The sequence below is a fragment of the Doryrhamphus excisus genome, linkage group LG18 (assembly GCF_037039965.1).
Source record: "Doryrhamphus excisus strain RoL-2023G ecotype Guam linkage group LG18, RoL_Dexc_Guam_v1.1, whole genome shotgun sequence".
Taxonomy (NCBI): Eukaryota; Metazoa; Chordata; class Actinopteri; order Syngnathiformes; family Syngnathidae; genus Doryrhamphus; species Doryrhamphus excisus.
In genome coordinates, this window is record NC_136374.1 from 15,821,865 (window position 1) to 15,841,885 (window position 20,021).

The 20,021-nt window shown below is 40.3% G+C and overlaps 3 protein-coding genes across 12 annotated transcripts; 1 reads left to right on the top strand and 2 right to left on the bottom strand.

The window, feature by feature from the left end:
* Positions 1-26: 26 nt before the first annotated feature.
* Positions 27-1,535, bottom strand: LOC131106642 (EEF1A lysine methyltransferase 3-like). Its single transcript, XM_058055893.2, has 3 exons — positions 1,318-1,535; positions 1,133-1,244; positions 27-424 (listed from the first exon to the last, which is right to left on the bottom strand). Exons 1-3 carry the CDS (start codon positions 1,477-1,479, stop codon positions 27-29), a joined length of 672 nt encoding a protein of 223 aa, XP_057911876.2. The 5' UTR covers positions 1,480-1,535.
* On the top strand, positions 50-18,707 carry dgkab (diacylglycerol kinase, alpha b). 7 transcript variants are annotated; one of them, XM_078798683.1, is made up of 24 exons: positions 8,012-8,076; positions 8,366-8,445; positions 8,730-8,806; positions 9,848-9,989; positions 10,113-10,187; positions 10,287-10,336; positions 10,484-10,558; positions 11,386-11,502; positions 11,576-11,693; positions 11,898-11,986; positions 13,204-13,314; positions 13,383-13,481; positions 13,592-13,642; positions 13,742-13,815; positions 14,034-14,108; positions 14,192-14,277; positions 14,344-14,433; positions 14,505-14,665; positions 14,746-14,810; positions 15,495-15,585; positions 15,668-15,848; positions 15,927-16,047; positions 16,156-16,216; positions 17,297-18,705. In XM_078798683.1, the coding sequence occupies exons 2-24, from the start codon at positions 8,373-8,375 to the stop codon at positions 17,372-17,374; spliced, it is 2,160 nt and encodes a 719-aa protein (XP_078654809.1). In that variant the 5' UTR covers positions 8,012-8,076; positions 8,366-8,372; the 3' UTR covers positions 17,375-18,705. The 7 variants fall into 7 exon arrangements, 6 of the variants coding, with proteins under 6 accessions (XP_078654808.1, XP_078654807.1, XP_078654809.1 ...); XM_078798682.1 differs by lacking the exon at positions 8,012-8,076 and adding an exon at positions 50-426 and having other exon boundaries at positions 9,848-10,187; positions 17,297-18,707; XM_078798681.1 differs by having other exon boundaries at positions 8,007-8,076; positions 9,848-10,187; positions 17,297-18,707.
* Positions 2,028-6,987, bottom strand: stx16 (syntaxin 16). Of its 4 annotated transcripts, none has more exons than XM_058055886.2 (9): positions 6,613-6,987; positions 4,828-4,839; positions 4,638-4,745; positions 4,422-4,562; positions 4,150-4,312; positions 3,946-4,034; positions 3,354-3,497; positions 3,186-3,266; positions 2,028-3,107 (listed from the first exon to the last, which is right to left on the bottom strand). In XM_058055886.2, exons 1-9 carry the CDS (start codon positions 6,691-6,693, stop codon positions 3,000-3,002), a joined length of 927 nt encoding a protein of 308 aa, XP_057911869.1. In that variant the 5' UTR covers positions 6,694-6,987; the 3' UTR covers positions 2,028-2,999. The 4 variants fall into 4 exon arrangements, with proteins under 4 accessions (XP_057911869.1, XP_057911867.1, XP_057911870.1 ...); XM_058055884.2 differs by having other exon boundaries at positions 6,568-6,987; XM_058055887.2 differs by lacking the exon at positions 4,828-4,839.
* Positions 18,708-20,021: the final 1,314 nt, after the last annotated feature.

A 20,021-nucleotide genomic window follows, 5' to 3' on the forward strand; every position in this document is an offset into this window, starting at 1 on the left:
TAGGAATGATCGATTTCAGATCCCAACTACTGGTCTTTTTTTAGAGCTGCTTTGTAAATATTAATATTCTGATTGTCGTCACGATGCACAAGTTGTACGTTAAACCTCAACGGCAGAAGTTCATCAAAAAACCTCGGAGTCTCGTGTTCTTTCCGCATCTTAGCCGAAAGATAAAGCTCCGCTTTGCTTTTACACAGATGCGCCAACGTCTCCATTAACAGCGGATACGTCTCCGGAAGGTAAACGATGTCTGCGCCCAGCACCAGGTCCCAGTCTGAGGGGAACTTCTTGTGGTCCTCGCCCCAGGATAGAGGGAGGACGGTGGGAGGAGAAGAAGGCCAACCGCTGGACGGCATGTTGGCACAGATGTTGGCTTCCAGCGATGGAAGAGTCACCGGAAGGTCCGTGAAGGTCACATCTGCACCTGTGAGTAAACGCTTGCATTTTACTGTTTACATTGTTGGTCAATTAATTACATGAGAAATAATACAAGTCAGACATTGGAAGAAGAAACATTAAGTAGTAAAGAAAGAAGTTCCCATGATACCAAACAAAACACCAACTCCTTGCAGACCCAACGCACCTAAACACCGGATATGATGTCACCAACACCAGGAAATACATAGCAACACCCAAAACTCACCTTAAAAGCCGAGTGAAAAGTACTAAGAAAATAATAAGAAGCAGTAAACATACCTGGATACAATTCAGCAAAGTCGTCAGACGTTTTTTCAAATGTCCCACCATAGAAACTAAGGTCCTATGATTGGATGTAACCCGGAAGACGTCATATTGTTTAGGAAGCTGAAGTGACGCAGTCGCGTACGGCGGCAACTGAGAGCAATTTCTAACAAAAATAAAAATATGAACGATAAACTAACCGTACTCAAGTGTACACTAAATATATTTAGTATCAGAATAGTGTCATTTAAATGTAAAAACACCGGAATTACAATCACAATTGACGTGTATATTCATAAAGTTACAGCGCCTCTAGTGGCGGTTTCTGAAAGCTGCATGTATGAATAAAAAAACGATGGCGATGAGCTAATAGTTGGCTGATTTTCAAAATAAAACACTCCAAAAATAAGACTTATTATAAGCATAACTGGTATTAAGCACCCCAGCATACCCAGACGAGCAGCCCCAATCCCAACAACACCAGTCCCGGCTCCCAGCTCGATGACACGTCTCCCACTCCACTCCATATGATGCTCCTCGAAGTATCGACACAATTGTAACGCCTATGTACATAAACACACATATACAGTAAGAATATGTTTATATTCGGTATTTAGTGATACTAGTACTACTCACTGCTTCCCACACTGGAGCAGCCACGCCGAGGTTTGCACCAAAATACTGTTTTATCGTCACCTCTTGGCCCATTAACTTATAAACAGCGTCTTGAGAAAATGTATCCGCGAACAAGCAGGCGTCCATGGGGAAAGCACTGTCTTCGTCTCCAAAATAGTTCATGGTGATTGACGAATGGGGGCGAAATGTTTGTATCAACGCTCCTTAGTTGAAAAGTTCCAAGTCCAGGCTCAACACTTCCGGGTTAGCTAGCCGTTAGCATTAGCAATCGAAGATTCAATTCGTCTGGTTATAAAACAATGGACACCGCTTGGTTCTACACGGAAGTAGGCACGTTAGTGTAAATTATGTTTTTACGTGATTGCTTTGTAAATACAATGTGTGATGCGTTTTTTTTGTTAATGTCAATTCGATGGAAGCTTTTAAATTGAAAGATGACAAACTTATTTATCTTCCGGGTTAGTCAGGGACACGTGACCGCATGTCCACGCGTACACTTCTAGACATAGACTTTCATTATTATCGTTGCAGAATAACACAGCAGTGAAATTGCCACCGAAATGTCGTTGCATGGCTCTCGTGTAATAATAATTAATAAATAATAATGTGGCGAATAAATAGATGACATCAAATATGAACAATGTACAGCGTAAACAGTAATATGGCGTTATTGGTTAAATTATAAATGAAATCCAATGAGGGACACCATCATCTTCCAGGTTTATTAAAAAAAAAAAACAACACTCCACTCATGAAGAGTACCACTTGGACATTTAACACACAGCTTCACATCAATGACTGAGATGGTTTATAAAATATGAATAAAATATAGATGTCAAATCAAGTCTTTACAGAGCAAGATCTTTATAATATCGGAATAAAACTCATAATGCTGTCTGTATGTAGCTGTGGAGTGGTGAACATGAGTATTTGATTTAAGCTACCAGGGATTTACCGAATATTCAGTAATTCTGCACAACAGAACGCCTTAGTCGTTTGTAGTTTTTAAAAAATAAATAATTCTTTTCATCATACAGATGACAGTAGTATTACGTTCATAACAACACCTTCCTCTTGCTCAGGTCTCAAGTATGTGCAAACTGCAGTTAAAAAAAAAATAACATCAATGCATGAACCATGAAAACAGTTTCAATCATTTTGGACAAATGCAGCAGTTTTTAAATGGGTGAATTTAAAATAAGCCGGCTGCCTAGCATCATCAGGCAAGCAGCGGTAGTTCCAAACACATCAGCGTTATCAGATGAAATGATCAACAAGTGGTCCTTTAACCGTAGGAATATTTAGGGAATATATAGGGAATGATCGACACAGTATTTTGACAAAAAAAAATACCGTGCCGAAACAATCCATAATCCCCATTATGTTTCTCTACCAATTTTCACATTTTCACACCCTGCTTTAAACAATGTAACATGCTTGTCCATCCGTATGCCATAAGGTCTTCACCCCTGATAAAAGACAGACAGCTATGCCAACACGGTCAAGTATAAGCCGAGGCCATTTAGATGCCAGCCACAGCTCCATATACTGCTGATTTGAACTTAGATTAAAAAATAGAGCACACCAGAAAACAGCCTTACGGTGTGAAGGGCCGTGTGTAGCTTTGCTGGAGCAGTTCACAGATTCCACAACAAACACTCACAAAGAGAGTCAAAGGGATTTTAAGATTTAAACTTGGTTGAAAAGAGAATAATTATTAGAATGATGACTATAACAAAGAGGATCAAAATGACCAGCATCTTTCTGTTTTTCTTCTGATAGTGTTCTGCCTGGAAGAAACATGAAAACATAAGTTGAGTTAATGCAGGTGTAATTAATACTCCAATCCATCGTCAGACCAGATTTACCTTTTGTAACTGTTTTAAGCCATCTTCCGTTTTGACACACGCCTGTTCCACGTTGAAGTCGATTCTGTCAAGGACGGTGCCCTTGAGGTGGGAGCAGGCAAGATTAGATTTCAATCAAAAAGAAGTGGACGGGAAGTTGACAGAAAGTCAGGATGAAGGACGTAATACCTGCTCGACCACCATGGTGGCCAAGTCCCGGAAAATCTCATTCAGATCTGAAATGGACTGAACTATTTGTCGGATCTCCCGCTCTCGTTCTTCAACCATGACTGTGTTCTGCTCCACCAACATCAGTTGGTCGTCTGTAAAGCCCTGAAAGAAAACAAACAATCATTCGTTTTCTACCGCTTATCCTCACGAGGGTCGCAGGGGGGGGGGGGTGCTGGAGCCTATCCCAGCTGTCTTCTACACCCTGGACTGGTGGACAGCCAATCACAGGGCACATATAGACAAACAACCATTCACACTCACATTTTGGAGTCGCTAATTAACCTAGCATGTTTTTGGAATGTGGGAGGAAACCGGAGTACTCTGAGAAAGAGAACATGTAAACTCCACACAGAGATGGCCGGGGGAGAGATTGAACTCGGGTCTTCTAGCTGTGAGGTCTGTGTGCTAACCACTTGTCCACCGTGCAGCCAATGGAAGGAAAATCATGACGGGTATCGTGATAAATATGCAAATGAAAATGACAATATTGTCTTTGGGGATAGTCGCAAAAAGAATAATATGAACTTCATAATTCACCCGAAAGAATTACCTTGTCATACACAGCTAGCTCTTCGTCCTCTTCCATTAGCGGCCCTGAGTCAAAAAAGTGCTTTGATCGCTCCTCACGATTCTTCATTCCTGGAAGATCAAACTATTTATTTATGTATTCGATAACAGGCAGAAATTACTGCTTGGTTTCTTCCGAAATCAAACAACTTTACCATGATGCTGTAATTTTTTTTAAAAAGCTTACGTTTTAAGTAACTGGACTGTGTGTGCCTGAAATTGGTGGACAGCTCCTGCAGACTCTGTGCCAGAGACGAGACCACGTTTCTCAGTAGCCTCTCTTCCTGCTCAGTGCAGTGGCCACAGCGAGACTGCAGGCCTGTTACGGCTCTCTGGCATCTGTGGAACATCTGTAGGCAGCAGAGTAGGAGAGGAACTAAGGAAAGTATTTTGACAAGAAGACACGTTGGGCCATCGTGAGAGAGGATTACTTCCCACACGCTTCCACAGGCATCGTACCTGTGTGATCTCCTGTGTAGTGATCTCTATGGCGTGCTCTTCTTCACTGCTGTCATCCAGTGTGGGTCGATTCATGTGCTTGTCGTGAAGTAACGCCAGGTCCTTCATCTTCTGTCGAACCCGTGAGATTTCATACTGGATCTGAAAGGGATCCAAAGTGATATATTTGTGGCGTAAAAGTCATAACGATGTGATCGGCATGGGTTTGGGAGTTACCTCATCAATGCCCTCGATCCATTTGGGGGGCAACTTCTTGGTGACGCCGATGGCCGCTTCGGGATCCAGACTGATTCCCGACACCAGCGCCATCCGATCATCAGCCAACTAAAAACAAAAAATTCTATTAACATTTCCATAATATGTGATATGTGGCGCGTGCATGATTCCACCATGAAAACAATGATACCTCATCAAGCTCCTAGAGTGATTGGCAGATAGCAGTGTGGTTCCATCCATTAGTGGTGAAGGAGGAAGAGAGGACAGAAGCGAGAGAAGTGAGCCCCACATATTGCAGACGTGACCACCAAACAAGCTTAAAACAAACCGCTAATTATTATTTTCTTATGACAAATCTGGCTTTTATTCAAAGTTTTAGCTTTATCACAGGTTTCATTTGTTAAGTGGTACCTAAAAATATGCCGCATGATCAGATTTCAACTCCATATGTGCTTTTTTGGGATACGGTGGCAGCTCAGTGATCAACAGCCATGGTTACAGTGTTCTTTGGTTAACAAACAAAATGTACACGGTAATTGTGCCTTGGTTTATGAGTGTACAGCTTTAACGTAAGGAACGTTTTAGTTAGTCTTAGCTGTGACAGTTAAGAATGCTAAGCTGGAACTTGGGTTAATTGTTGGCCACACTTGGACTTTGGAAGAAATTATTTCTATTTCTGTGGCAAAATGTTCCAAAATCTTTACAAATACAAAACAACAAGGATCCCAGAATGCATTGTGTTTAAAGTTCCACTGTATTATTCAGCCAAAGCACAAGAAAAGTCAAGTATCTGTAAAATAAACATATGTGTGGATGATATGTTCCACAAAGTGAGACACTAGAATAGTCAAAGTGCTTCCGGAAAATATTCACAGCACTTCACATTGTCCGCATTTTGTTAGTCATTCATTCATTTTCTTCTGCTTATCCTCACAAGGCTCATGGGCATGCTGGAGCCTATCCCAGCTGTCTTTGGACGAGAGGCGGGGTACACCAATCCAGCCAATCCAGGGCACATATAGACAAACAACCATTCACACTCACATTCATACCTATGGACAATTTAGAGTCGCCAATTAACCTAGCATGTTTTTGGAATGTGGTAGGAAACCGGAGTACCCGGAGAAAACCCACACAACACAGACATGTCCGAGGGTGGAATCGAACTCGGGTCTCCTAGCTGTGCGGCCTGTGCGCTAACCATTTGTACACCGCATTTTCTTATTTATAGCCTTATTCTAAAGTGGAATAAACTCAAAATTTTAATGCATTTTGGAATAAGTATGTAATACTACAAAATGTGAAGCAAAGTGAAACGCTGTGAATACACGTAGAAAAGACGACAAGACATACAAGCATTATACAAAACATGGGATGGGGTGGGAGCTTTTTCTGTGCCTGTCTTCCTACATGTAGTGTGTCCTAGGACACTGTATCAACCTCAGGACCATCAGAAAAAATAATAATAATAAATATTGGGAGGCTCCTGTTTAGTGTTCGTTCCCGTCACTGCAGGTCCACATTCACTCATCTCTGGAATATTTTTGCACTGTTGACATCTATTTGTAATGTGTTTTTTTTTAATATTCATGGAATATATATATATATATAATTGTTTATTAATATTAGAAACAATACACCACCTTTCATACATTGTCAATTTCAGAAACAGGCTGTATTCTGTTGTTAGCTATCCTGAAGGACTCGGTATATATTTAAAATTTATAATATTTCTTCTCTATGTCCTACTTTTAGCTAATGATAGCTGTAAAACGACACACCAGACAGTCCCTGAGGTGGAAATACCGGGTCAGCGTGAAATGAATCTTCCATATTTACATTTAGACACACGGTTGATTCTAGCTAACATAACAAAGTGTGGCTATGTGAAAACACACAATAAAATGTCAAAACGATGCAGACCACTCACCGCAGCATTGCTACGTGTACTCAGACGGGGGTCGTTTGTACTCACTTGCTCAGCCAATATCTGCCGGTTTTGGATTGCATTGTTCCGCATTAACAAGAAGGCATCTGTCAGACGCCGAGTGGCCATGACTTGATAGCTAAGTTAACACGGACTACGGTGTTTTTCCTGTACACTAGCCCCTACTACTGACACACCGCTTTAGCTAGCTTTAGCTTTGCCCGTGAAAAATGATATGGATAACTCGCAAATACAGCTTTTACAGAATACAGTGGTAATACGAACTATATTATTTCTAATAAATTATGTGACCTTTAACAGGCATGTTCCACCGCTAACTTTTAGATGTAATGTCAAATCGGCAGAATCGTTCGTCTTGGATAGATACCGGAAATGCGAAGACATACACCTGCTTAAAACAATTCTTCTTTTACGGCATATGACTTGCATTACAGCTGCCATTACAGCGCAAATATACAGCGGCGCCCTCTGTTGGTCAGGAGAATACCAGCCTTTTTCACTTTAATGCATTCAATACAGTATTATACAGTAGTTATATTATAAAATATTTATTATATAATATATAAAATATATTAGTTATATTTATGTTATAGTTATATTTAATAGTTATATTTATGCTACAACCTGAACTCATAAGTGTAAATGCATAGAGATGCCATGCTTCTAATAAAACAATAGTGTTTCAGCCAATAATTGTTGGAGGTGTCCATCTGACACCTTACTGAACGCCTTCCAAAAAAGTTAAAGAAGCTCTTCTTGTGGTTTGTGGCAGTCCTACGCCCAAGACAAGACAATGGCATCTTGCTTTATTTGTGGAGAAAACAACAATAAGTCCATAAAGTCAAGAAGAACCATATATATGTGCAATTTACTGTTTACGCTGTACATTGTTGTTCATATTTGATGTCATCTATTTATTCTCCACATTATTACTATTATTATACGGACCCCGCCTCTCGCCCGAAGACAGCTGGGATAGGCTCCAGCACCTCGGCGACCCTCGTGAGGATAAGAGGTTGAAAATGAATGAATGAATTATTATACGGGAGCCAGGCAACGAGATTTCGTTGGTAATTTCACTGCTCTGTTATTGTGTAATGACAATAAAGGAAGTCTACCTACCTACCTACCTACCTACCTACCTACCTACCTACCTACCTACCTACCTACCTACCTACCAATGCATTATTGGATATTACAGTAATTCATTCTGGCCCTGTTTGTTTTGGACACCCTTGTGCTAGCGAGACCTCCCTCTTGCTAAATAGTGAGCCCATATTTTGTTGCTCTGTTCGGCCCCGACGTCAGCCTGGAATAGGCTCCAGGATACCCCTGCGACGGGCGGTGCCACTTACAGTAATTGTGTCAGCAAGCTCCTCCCCCTGCTGACATTGTTAATCCCTGCCATCCCCTAATACCGACGTGCATAGTCACTACCCATGAGTAGCAGCTGTTGTCAACTAACTGGTCAGGACATCGAGCTCAGACGAGGTGAGGAGATCTCAAACACTCGCGGATACCTCAACTCATTCCAATGTCTTGTGAATTATTTGAAATATTATTAGTTGTTTAGTTTTGACATATTAGCATACGCCGTCAAATGTCTTTGATGCCTCAATCTCAGTGATTTGACTGACGGATGAACTAAGAGGGGAGTGTTCAACTTACTACTTGCGGTGCAGACTCAGGAATGGAGGGGAACCAGTTTAAGGGAGTCACAGTCAAAAGCATGAAAATGAAACCCTATTGTACTCATGACACATGAACGCCTCTCCCTCAGATAAGACATGGCTGCCTGCGAGGATACAGAAGGCATTCTGACGCCTGTGGATTTTATCCAGCTGCAGGAATACATGGAAGGTAAGTGTCACTATTTGGGTCTGTGGCTTTAAATGTGTGGTAGGCTATAAATGAGATACTGTAGCAGGTGTACAATATTATTTTTGTTATCGGTTCTAACATACAATGTATGTAGCCTCCATGATGGCATGGTATGATTGCAGTACGCATCCGATTAGATATGGTGCTGACAGCCGTATTTGCATTTCATCCGGGGATTGCTATAATTTGCTGTGATGTATGTCATTGTGAACATGGCATGTAGATGATGTGCAATTCATTATTTTTTTGTGGTTGTTTTTCAGACAGCAATTTGAGAGTCAAAGATGTGATCAAGGAGTTTCAAAGCGGGGGTCGGCTGGCCCAGCACAGCATTGAAGAGGTCAGTTATGCGGAAATATCAGTACAAATATGTATTTGCCCCTTAATGTCATGTGCTTTTCAAGTAAATCTTCCATAACTAGTTTATTATTTGAGTTCAAATTTTCAAATATTCATTATTTATGGGAGATGCTATTGGATGCTGCATTTTCATCTGATTACACGACTCTGTAGTTACATCACACATAATCCAACATGTAAAAAAAAAGGAAAAACAACCATCTCTTAAGCCAAAACCTGAATATTTATCAAGCCTGTCAGAGAAATTATTCACAATCAAAGTTAAATTAATTAAGAAAATCAGTAATTTGTCTGTAACTTGGAAATACGTTATTATAATAGATCTTATTAATAAAGATGTGCATCTTCAAATATTATTACATGTGCTATTTTTAATACACTGCAAGATAACACATAACTAAATAAAACTAAACTAAATCAAAACTTCACATCTTGTAGTGTCCATAGTACCCGGAGAAAACCCACGCATGCACGGGGAGAACATGCAAACTCCACATCCTCGCCGAGCGTGGAATTGAACTCGGGTGTCCTAGCAGTGAGCCCTGCGCGCTAACCATCTTGCGGTGTTATTATGGGAATTAAATGAATAGCAATGTATTGTGTATTTCCATTAAATATGTATATTTATATTAGCTTTCATCCATCCATTTTCTATGCCGCTTATCCTGATTAGGGTAGCATGTGTATGCTGGAACCTATCCCAGCTGACTTAGACCGAGAGTTTGATGTGAGTTACAATGAAATCTAATGTATGGAGTTGAAACTACAAGCTAAGAAGACAGCCCTATAATAACGTGTTTGCTAGCGAGGGTGAACAGGTGGCGGCACATCTATCTGTGGCGGTCCAAATTCATTTGTGGCGGGCTGCCACAAATACAGGAATGAATGAGAAACACAGATGTTATCCTCACAGTTTTTCCTCTTTGACATCACTATTACCCTTCCGATGATTCCACGGTCTTACTACAAATGTTACTCTTGTTTCCATTTTCTGACATGACATTTCTCCATCTTTCCACAGTGTGTGACCGTGGAAGGGTTCTGTCTCTTCCTCAAGACCTACCTAGAGGTTGATGACTTCCCTGCTGATGTCTGCCAGCGCCTATTCCGCTACTTCCAATGTGTGGAGCAGGATAGCTCCACAGCAAGACCAAAAGCCAAAGGTAAAATAATACTTATATCGATGGCTGTATCCGCACCTGCATCTCTGCCATACAAGCATCTAAAATTGATTATATGGTTTTTTTCCATATTAGAATTATTCTTACTCATTGTATCTCTGCCAGATGTGGTGTTTCTACAAGATGTTTCCTGTTACTTCTCAGTGCTGGAGGAAGGGCAGCCACGGGAGAAGCTGGAATGTTGGTTACCTTCTAAATCGGGGGTGTCCATATTCTTATTTTAATGGACATCATGTCTCATATCCAGCAAGTCAATGATAACTGCTTTTGTGTTTTCAGTTAGTTTCAAACTTTATGACAAAGACGGTAATGGACTCCTGGATAGCTCTGTAAGTTCCTCCAAATTATAATCTACTCTCTTGTATTGTCTTGTATTCATGTGAAAGCAGCACGGTGTTATAAAGCAAGGCAGTCCAAAATGGCGGTATTGTTATGAAATATTGATGATGGTGAGCAGCTCTTTTGTCCTCTCTCAGGAAGTGGATCGGATTATCAACCAGATGATGCGAGCAGCGGATTACCTGGGCTGGGATGTGGCTGAGCTTAGATCTGTATGAACTTTACTCACGTTCTTTTTGTCAGAAATGAACGTAGCTTAGGTCGAGTGGTTAGCGTGCAGACCTCACAGCTAAGAGACCAGGGTTCGATTCCACTCTCGGCCATCTCTGTGTGGAGTTTGCATGTTCTCCCCGTGCATGTATGGCTTTTTTTCTGGGTACTATGGACACCACAAGATGTGAAGTTTTGATTTAGTTTAGTTTTATTTAGTTATGTATAAGAGTTATCCTTATTAAAATGATTAAAACGCTGTACAGTTAATAAATATTAGGCGTCTGTGTGGAGTTTGCATGTTCTCCCCGTGCATGCGTGGGTTTTCTCCGGGTACTATGGACACCACAAGATGTGAAGTTTTGATTTAATTTAGTTTTATTTAGTTATGTATATGTAGAAGAGTTATCCTTATTAAAATGATTAAAACACTGTACAGTTAATAAATATTAGGCGTCTGTGTGGGTTTTCTCCGGGTACTCCGGTTTCCTCCCACATTCCAAAAACATGCTAGGTTAATTAGCGACTCCAAATTGTCCATAGGTATGAATGTGAGTGTGAATGGTTGTTTGTCTATATGTGCCCTGTGATTGGCTGGCCACCAGTCCAGGGTGTACCTCGCCTCTCGTCTGAAGACAGCTGGAATAGGCTCCAGCACAAGCAGTAAAAAAGGAATGAATGAACGTAGCTTAATGTGCAAAAGTCTTTGGCCATCAATACCTGTGTTCTTTTATAAAGAATCGTTTGAACTGTAATTTAGAATGCAATATTTCTGTTACTTCCTGGTTCATGGAGGTCCCTGACTATATTTTTTTTACTGGGAGTGTAGGTGCTGAAGGATATGATGACAGCGATCGATGTGGACGACAGTGGCACAGTCACACTGGAAGAATGGCTGAAAGGAGGCATGAACAATGTGCCTTTACTAGTTCTGCTCGGACTGAAGGTGAAACCCCACGTCCCCTTGTTTGCTCTCGCCCTACAGCATGGATTCCTTATATTGTTTCCACGCCCCAAAGGTGCCGCAGAAAGATGGGCAGCATATCTGGAGAATGAAGAACTTCACAAAGCCTGCCTACTGCTGTGTTTGTCAGAGCATGCTGCTCGGACTCAGGAAGCAGGGGCTCTGCTGTAGCTGTAAGGTCACACGCTCGGGGGGGGTGTTGGGGGGGCAACCACACAAATCCTATGCAGATCTTGAGGTTTTAAAGATGCGGTACAGTAGGTCAGCATCTTGCATCTTGACCGACCTACTGTATTTAGAGTGTTTTATAAAAACAAATATATAAAAGATGCCTCCTGAATGCTGTTTATCATATTTCTCATTTCGTCTGCCCTCAGGTTGCAAGTATACCGTCCATAGTCAGTGTTCCAACAAGAATCCCGAACCATGCGCTCCAACCTTTGTCAAAGCGAAACAACAACTTAGGGTGAGAAGACCGCCCACTCGGACTCAGATTAATTCATCAAGTCATAGTCGTGGATTATGGCAGGCAGGATTATGAGACCGCACAGCAGTTAAATGCATTTTGGACAAAAGTGAGGAAAAGGCGGTGGTACTTTACAGTTTTTCTCCATCGGGTTGGCCCGTTTCTTGTAATAGAGCAGGGGTCTCAAACACGCGGACTAGTTTGAGGCCCCCGCCTTGATATGAAAGTTTAATGTCAGTGCGGCCCGCGCAAGTTTGATATGGATGCTGTATGGTATCATGTACCCAGAAAAAATTATTACGTTTGATTAATGTTCATGTTAAAGGTTAAATAACTGTTAGTAGTTATCCTCCCTATCCGTGTGGAAGTGGTAAGTTTTTGGCTATTTAAGTTTAAAGGAAATAACTTGAAGGCTACCGTTTAGGTCGCTAGCTCTCTAGTTTGCGAGTTAGCATGTGTCTCAAGACCCTGCAGTTGCGCAATATGTTGTAAATAAATTATAGTATAAATGTGACTATAGTCGTGTTTTGTCATGTCTACAGGGCTCTAATAATGCTTTGTTCATTTTAATCTGAAAAAAATAATTTGTCTACCCACCAACTATATGTGGTTTCTTAAGTTTTTATTATTTGCTGTTTTATTATTATTATTATATTTATTTATTACTGATTGATTGATTTTCTTTATTCTTGATTTGTTTATTTATTTTTCATCTTATTTTGTGTAGAAAAATAAAAAGTAATATATTTGAGAACAGTGGAATGTTTTATCAGAGCTTTTATTGTAGAAAATCGAAACCAAAGCAAAGTTTATTCATTTTTCTGTTTTTAATAAATGCGTTTTTTTTTTGTTTTTTTTTTTGAAAACCTGATGTGGCCCAGTCTCACCCAGACCTTAGCTCCACTCACATTCATACCTATGGACAATTTGGAGTCGCCAATTAACCTAGCATGTTTTTGGAATGTGGGAGGAAACCGGAGTACCCGGAGAAAACCCACGCATGCACGGGGAGAACATGCAAACTCCACACAGAGATGGTGGAATTAAATTCAGGTCTCCTGGCTGTGTGGCCTACGTGCTAACCACTTGACCGTCGAGCAAGCCGCGTTATATACAAAGTGAGAATAATAGAAGTCCGATTGTTATAACTTGCATCCATCGTTTAAGGATTTACACTTAATAAAATGGCCGTACCACTTTTCACCTGTTTCCCTCAGGTACCATCTCATGACTGGGTTCGAACTGACCGCAGCTCCCCCAAATGTCAAGTTTGCCAAAAGAAGATTAAAACTTTATCGGGACGGCGTTGTGTGTGGTGTCAAGAAATGGTAAAAAAACAACATGAGTGTAGGTTTGGAATATGGAATTCCATACAATGGCGTGTTTCCTCTTTAAGCGACACGATGAGTGCGTCTTGTCTGCATTGTCAACCTGCGACTGCGGACAACTCAAGGATCATATACTCCCTCCGTGGGCTATATATGCTGACTCCAAGGTAAATCACCACATTATTTGGCTGTTTATGTTTATGTTTATATGCATTAATTTTCCTTTATTTATATTTATCCATGTTTTAAGTCATTGTTTGGATTGTGTTTTATCAAGGAGCAGGACACCAGCCTCTTGAACGTAACTCCTGATGGACACATTTTACAGGTATATTTGACGATTGCAGTTTATATAATAAATGATAGAAAATAAATGAAGCTATAATGCTATAATAAAGTCCATATTTGATGAATAACCTATCTTCAGGTTGTTGCAGTTCCTGACTCTCACCCCCTGCTGGTGTTTGTAAACCCCAAAAGTGGAGGGAAGCAGGGTCAAAGGTCAGTTTTGTTATGAAATCTACCCCTACTGGCCACATTTTGTAGCGCTGTTAATTTTTAATCAGATTAATCATGGTATTAAATTAATTAATTGTGATTAATCACCACGAAAAATGCCAATTTTACTGTATTTTCTTAAAAGAATGAAAAATGAAAAATATTATATACTGTATATTTGTATAATAATACATAAGTCTACATCTGTGTGTCCTCCATAGAGTTCTCAGCAGGTTTCAGTACCTGCTGAACCCACGTCAAGTGTACAACCTATCAAATGGTGGCCCTGCCCCTGGGTAATTGTCCTTTCTAGCATGCCTTATTGACTTCCGGTGGACATTATTATATTCTCTGTCAACAATAACTCATTTTATTTTAGGCTGCATTTCTTCCGTAATCTGCGTGACTACAGGATCTTGGCATGTGGGGGAGACGGCACGGTTGGGTGGCTCCTGGATGCCATAGGTATACTGCAGAAGAAGAAGTCTGTGTCAATATATGTGATGCTAAATGCAGCATGTGTATTCCCAGATAAAGCTAATCTCCAGGTGCACCCTCAAGTGGCTATCTTGCCGTTGGGCACCGGGAATGACTTAGCTCGCTGTCTGCGCTGGGGAGGAGGTAAGAGCGTGAAAATCACGGACAAAACACTCAATGGTTGTGATGCTGATTCCCCACTTCCCTGTTGTCAGGCTATGATGGGTCTGACTTGAAAGACATCCTCAAAGACATTGAGGAAAGTGAGCTGATCCTTATGGACCGCTGGAACATTCAGGTGATCCCGAATGATCCGAGTCAACGTGGAGACCCGGTGCCCAACCAGATCATCAACAACTATTTCTCAGTAGGAGTGGTGAGTTGCATGGGCTCGGTTATTAGCTGATTGATACACATGGACATTCATTGACATCTGAATATGTTCTGCGGGGGAAGGATGCTTCTATTGCTCATCGTTTTCATTCCATGAGAGAGAAATACCCTCAGAGGTTCAACAGCAGGTAAGGAACACAAGAAAACCTTGGTATACGCCTCCTACCTAACCCCTCTGGCCTCTCTGACTTTATCTGCAAGACCTCTAACATGTAATGTCCCACTGATGGACTCGTTCATGATCCTATCCATCCTGGTCACTCCCAATGAGAACCTTAAGCATCCTCATCCCTGCTACCTCCAGCTCTGCTTCCTGTCTTTTCCTCAGTGGTACTGTCTCTAGACCAGGGGTCTCAAACACGCGGCCCGTGGGCCAAATGTGGCCCGCAGGACACTAGTTTGAGGCCCCCGCCTTGATATGAAAGTTTAATGTAAAGTTTGATATGGATGCTGTATGGTATCATGTACCCAGAAAAAAATATTACATTTGATTAATGTTCATGTTAAAGGTTAAATAACTCTTTATAGTTATCCTCCCTGTCCGTGTGGAAGTGGTAAGTTTTTGGCTTTTCTAAGTTTAAAGGAAATAACTTGGAGGCTACCGTTTAGGTCACTAGCTCTCTAGTTTGCGAGTTAGCATGTGTCTCAAGACCCTGCAGTTGCGCAATATGTTGTAAATAAAAAGAGTATAAATGTGACTATAGTCGTTTTGTCATGTCTACAGGGCTCTCATAGAAAATGAATGTATGAATGGTTGTTTGTCTATATTTGCCTTGTGATTGTGGTTTTTTTTTTTCCTCTGATGCCTTAAGAATGAAAAACAAGCTTTGGTATTTGGAGTTTGCCACATCTGAGACCATCAACTCCTCTTTCAAGAAGCTTGCAGACTGTCTCACAATTGAGGTGAACATTTCTTTATGCATTCTGGGGATTAAACCTTCCTCACAATTCATCACAATTGTTCTTGTTGAACCCGGAACAATAGTGCAGTGGCAGACGTTTGGACCTGAGCAGCGTCCCTATAGCGGGCCTTGCTGTCATCAATATACCTAGCATGTACGGTGGCACCAACCTGTGGGGCGAGTCCAAGAAGCATGACGGCCCAGCAGATGTGACGCACCGTGATGTCATCACTGATCCAGACATTCTTAAAACAACACCACAAGGTGTGGGGTGTTTTTTTTCTCAGTTGCCGCAGACTTCTAGATCAACGCAGGAGGCATTTGAACCTCATTTCTTTGCAGACATGACCGATAAGCGTCTGGAGGTGGTCGGTCTGGAAGGGGTGATAGAAATGGGTCAGATCTACACTGGATTGAAGAGCGCTGGGCACAGGCTGGCACAGGCTTCCCAAATTACAATCAGGTAGTGTGTTTTTTTTTTTACACAGTATGTATGTTACTCTGTGCCAGTCATGCTCCAAAACAGCATAATTAAAAATCACATTTTTACCCCCCCCCCCACCCCATAAAGGACATTCAAATCTTTGCCAATGCAAATCGATGGTGAGCCTTGGATGCAGCCGCCGTGTACAGTAAGTTTATACTCTACCGTATATTAGATGACACTCTGTCTAATAATAAAACGTACAAAATCAATACAGCTAGACCAGGGGTGTTCAAAGTGCGGCCTGTGGACCATTTGCGGCCCTAGGTTGTTTTGTAATTGGCTCTTGCCACTTTCCAAATATAATTTAAAAAGAAAACTTTAAAAAAGTCTAAATATTCAGGAAAAAAATCTGAAATTTAATGACAATGTGGTCATTTCACATGAATGATATCGTATTATTATGAGGAAAGATGTATTTTTTAAGTTGGAATATTACGTAATATCACAAAACAATGAATAAAGTTGTAATTTGTGGAAAATGCTATATTGTTATGAGAATAAAGTCATAATTACAAGATGAAAATTTACAGGAAGTAAGTTGAAATAGCTTTCAGGATTATAAAGTCAAAATATTGAGAGAAAATGTCCTGTTCAAACATGTAATATTATACATAAATATATGTATGAGTAATATTATTATGCTGATAACATGACCTTGATATTAAAAAAAAGAAACAAAAAGTTATAATATGGGAATAAATTTACAAATATTCTAAGAGTAAAGTCATAATATTACAAGAATAAAATTTACAATTATTTAAGAAGAAAAAAACAGCAACAACCAAATTTCCTACTAATAATAGCTTTGTCACCTGTATATCACAAAGTTGAGCTGCAGTTTTTTTCTTAAAATAGAAATACTTTCCTAACATATCTGCATGTGTTGGTTTACAAAATATCAAAGTGGCCCTTGGATCCTTGCATTATTCAGTATGTGGCCCCTGGCGGGAAAAGCCTGGACACCCCTGAGCTAGACAAAGTCCCTAAAAAAGGAATCCCAAGCTATCCATGGCGGGCATTTCATTTATTAACCAGCAGGGGGCGAACCACCTCGTTAAAAACAACACACCCCCTACAGGAAACTATCAAGTCAAGTAAAAATATGATACCCTTTTGCTGAATTATGATCCAATTGAGATAGAATCATATATATCATATATAATATAGACTGCAAGTCAGCACCTAAAATAGTTTGTCACTTATTTTGTGTCTTCATTCATTCCAGATCAACATCACTCACAAGAATCAAGCTCACATGTTAATGGGTCCTCCATCGAAGTCGTGCAGCTTCTTTCACAAGTAGAGCAGCATTTTTCCACAGAGAGACTCCCAGGAACATTATATGGAAAAAAAAAAAAAAATATATATATACATTATAAAGAATGAATGCTGTTGTTGCATCACAGTTTCTAATTTGGATGCTGGCCTAATATCTTTTAATGCGCTCATTGCCTCCTATACATCTATTTATCTATTTCAGTGTTTTTAATGTTAATTTGTGTGAGGGCAAACATTTAACATGACATTAATTAGACAATATTAGCTATCCTAGTGAAGATGAAATATGGAATGATTATACAGTCGAGGAGCTTCATGTCAGACAGTGCATTGTGGTTTTATTTTGATATTAAATGTTGGGAAATGCACCCATTTCACTGTAATTGTGCCAATTTCAAAGCTTATCCCAGAGATTATATCACAGTATGCATGGAAATCCATGTCTTAACTATATTCTCTGTGTCTCATTTAAAAAAAAAAACTATGCTGCAGGCTTATATACTGGTACATACAGTATTTTCATGCAGCCTCCTTATTGAATTTCTAAATGCTTATCTATCCTGGAGGCATACAGAATAGTGACTATGAGACATGCTTTTCAGTATGCATGGGTGGGAAAGAGGGGTTAATCCTGAATTAGTGACGAAAAGTAGCATGCAGGAGGATTAATCCCAAATAAGTGAGCTGGCAAAAGTGGAACTTGTGTGGGAGCAGATATCATGTGGGTAAGACATGGAGTATGCAGATGGCTGAGAAGTACAAAACACCTTAAAGGAGACCTACTATGCTTTTTTCCACTTTTTTGACCTATAAACGTAGTTAAATGTTGTATTCTGGTGTTAAACTATACCAAAGTTTCAGATAATGAGGTTTGCGCATTTTGACATGAGCCCTAAAAGAAGTTTGGGAATCGAACCCGGTTGTCCTAGCCGTGTGGTATGCGTGCTAACCGCTCATAAATGTTTTTTTAACCATTACAGTACCCTACTACATTCATCCGTTCCCAAGTAAAGTTCCATTTCCTGTCACCCTAAATGATCCACCCCGCACTCTAAAAAGAAACCGGATCACGTCGGAGCATCCCCGGAGAGGGTTCATGTGCGGTTTGAATTAGCTGGCTTGTGACTGTTAAGTTATGACATGAGCGCTATTAGCCGACACTTCAATGGTTGCTGACAAACAGACATTTACAGCTGTGACTGTGCCACCCATTATCCAAATCCCTGAATGGCTGTAATACTGTTGCGTCTCCCCCATCTCTTGAACTACAAGCAAGGCCCAGTGCTTACGGTAGATTATATATATATATATATATATATATATATATATATATATATATATATATATAGTAAAATCTCTCTCTATATATATATATATACATATACGTATATTTATAAAGTGTGTAATTTAATGGTACTGTTTTAATAGTTGGAAGTTGAATAGCATTACTGTCAGTGTTATGCTGACCCCAGATTACCTGCTTTAGTGGTCTACAGTTTAGGATAAAGACAAAAATGTGACCCAGGAAAGGGGTACTCGCATCTGTCTTGGCTGCTCAGTACAATATGGCTTACAATAGGTTTGCATTACAAGGTCGGCTGTGTTTAGTCATAATGGGAAGAGGCCTACCTCCTCAGCACCAACAGATTCTCACCACATCCAGGGGCGTATTTAGTAATTTGGGGGCCCGAGGTAAAGCTAGTCATTGGGGCCGACACATTATTATTATTTTTTTTTTATTTTTTACATTTTTCCAAAATGTGTGAGTATGTAATTTTGGTCATTTTTTTCTTTTTTTTCCTGTGTGTGATATATGTTACAGTTATCTGTCAGCTGTTAATGAAGTTTATCATCTTCAAACGTGTGAATATGAGAAAATTATCCCAGAAAATAAATAATAAATACTCCTTAAAATGATCCCAGGGATCCTTAAAATGATCCCGGGGATTATTATTACCTAAAAAGTCATTCATTCATTTTCTACCGCTTATGCTCACGAGGGCCGCAGGGGTGCTGGAGCCTATCCCAGCTGTCTTTGGGTGAGAGGCGGGTACTGGTCGCCAGCCAATCACAGGGCACATATAGACAAACAACCATTCACACTCACATTCATACAAATGAATAATACCTATGTTACAATTTGGAGTTGCCAGTTAACCTAGCATTTTGGAATGTGGGAGGAAACCGGAGTACCGGCACAAGTAGAACATGCAAACTCCTCACAGACACAGCCAAGGGTGGGATTGAACTCAGGTCTCCTAGCTCTGAGGTCTGCGCGCTAACCACTCGACCCCCGTGCAGCAAGTCAGTCATCTCAAAGCTATTTAGCATAATTGATAAGAACATTAAGACCCGCTTTCATACTCACGTCTTTGTGATGAAAAGCGCCACTCTCAGCTTCGTCTCTATGCATTGTCCTCGGTTGACACTGACCGTCGCGGTGCTGCTGTACTTGTGACCCTGAACACAGCTGTGGCCTTCACACTTCATCAGATTTTATGGTGAGTACACTATTTATTGTTTTAACATACTATGCTTAACTTATTTTTAATAATGTTAAAAAGAAGAGACTTCCTTAAACTCTTTTTTTTACCTCAATAGTTAGCTTAAACATTGGTTAACTTCTTTTTACACCTGTATGACCGCTAAGACATTGTTCAGATATTATTGAA

Bases quoted from the DNA above. Each gene is read 5' to 3' on its own strand.
- stx16 (XM_058055884.2), bottom strand. From the start codon at position 6,693: ATGGCCACTCGGCGTCTGACAGATGCCTTCTTGTTAATGCGGAACAAT. The intron at 4,563-4,637 runs GTAACTCCCAAA...GATCCCTTTCAG, and splicing joins GGATCGAGGGCATTGATGAG to ATCCAGTATGAAATCTCACG. The intron at 3,108-3,185 runs GTAAATCTGGTC...TGTTTCTTCCAG, and splicing joins GCTTAAAACAGTTACAAAAG to GCAGAACACTATCAGAAGAA.
- LOC131106642 (XM_058055893.2), bottom strand. From the start codon at position 1,479: ATGAACTATTTTGGAGACGAAGACAGTGCTTTCCCCATGGACGCCTGC. The intron at 1,245-1,317 runs GTGAGTAGTACT...TTATGTACATAG, and splicing joins CTGCTCCAGTGTGGGAAGCA to GCGTTACAATTGTGTCGATA. The intron at 425-1,132 runs GTATGCTGGGGT...GTTTACTCACAG, and splicing joins GATTGGGGCTGCTCGTCTGG to GTGCAGATGTGACCTTCACG.
- dgkab (XM_078798682.1), top strand. From the start codon at position 8,373: ATGGCTGCCTGCGAGGATACAGAAGGCATTCTGACGCCTGTGGATTTT. The intron at 13,482-13,591 runs GTAAATCACCAC...TGTTTTATCAAG, and splicing joins CTATATATGCTGACTCCAAG to GAGCAGGACACCAGCCTCTT. The intron at 15,849-15,926 runs GTGTGGGGTGTT...ATTTCTTTGCAG, and splicing joins TCTTAAAACAACACCACAAG to ACATGACCGATAAGCGTCTG.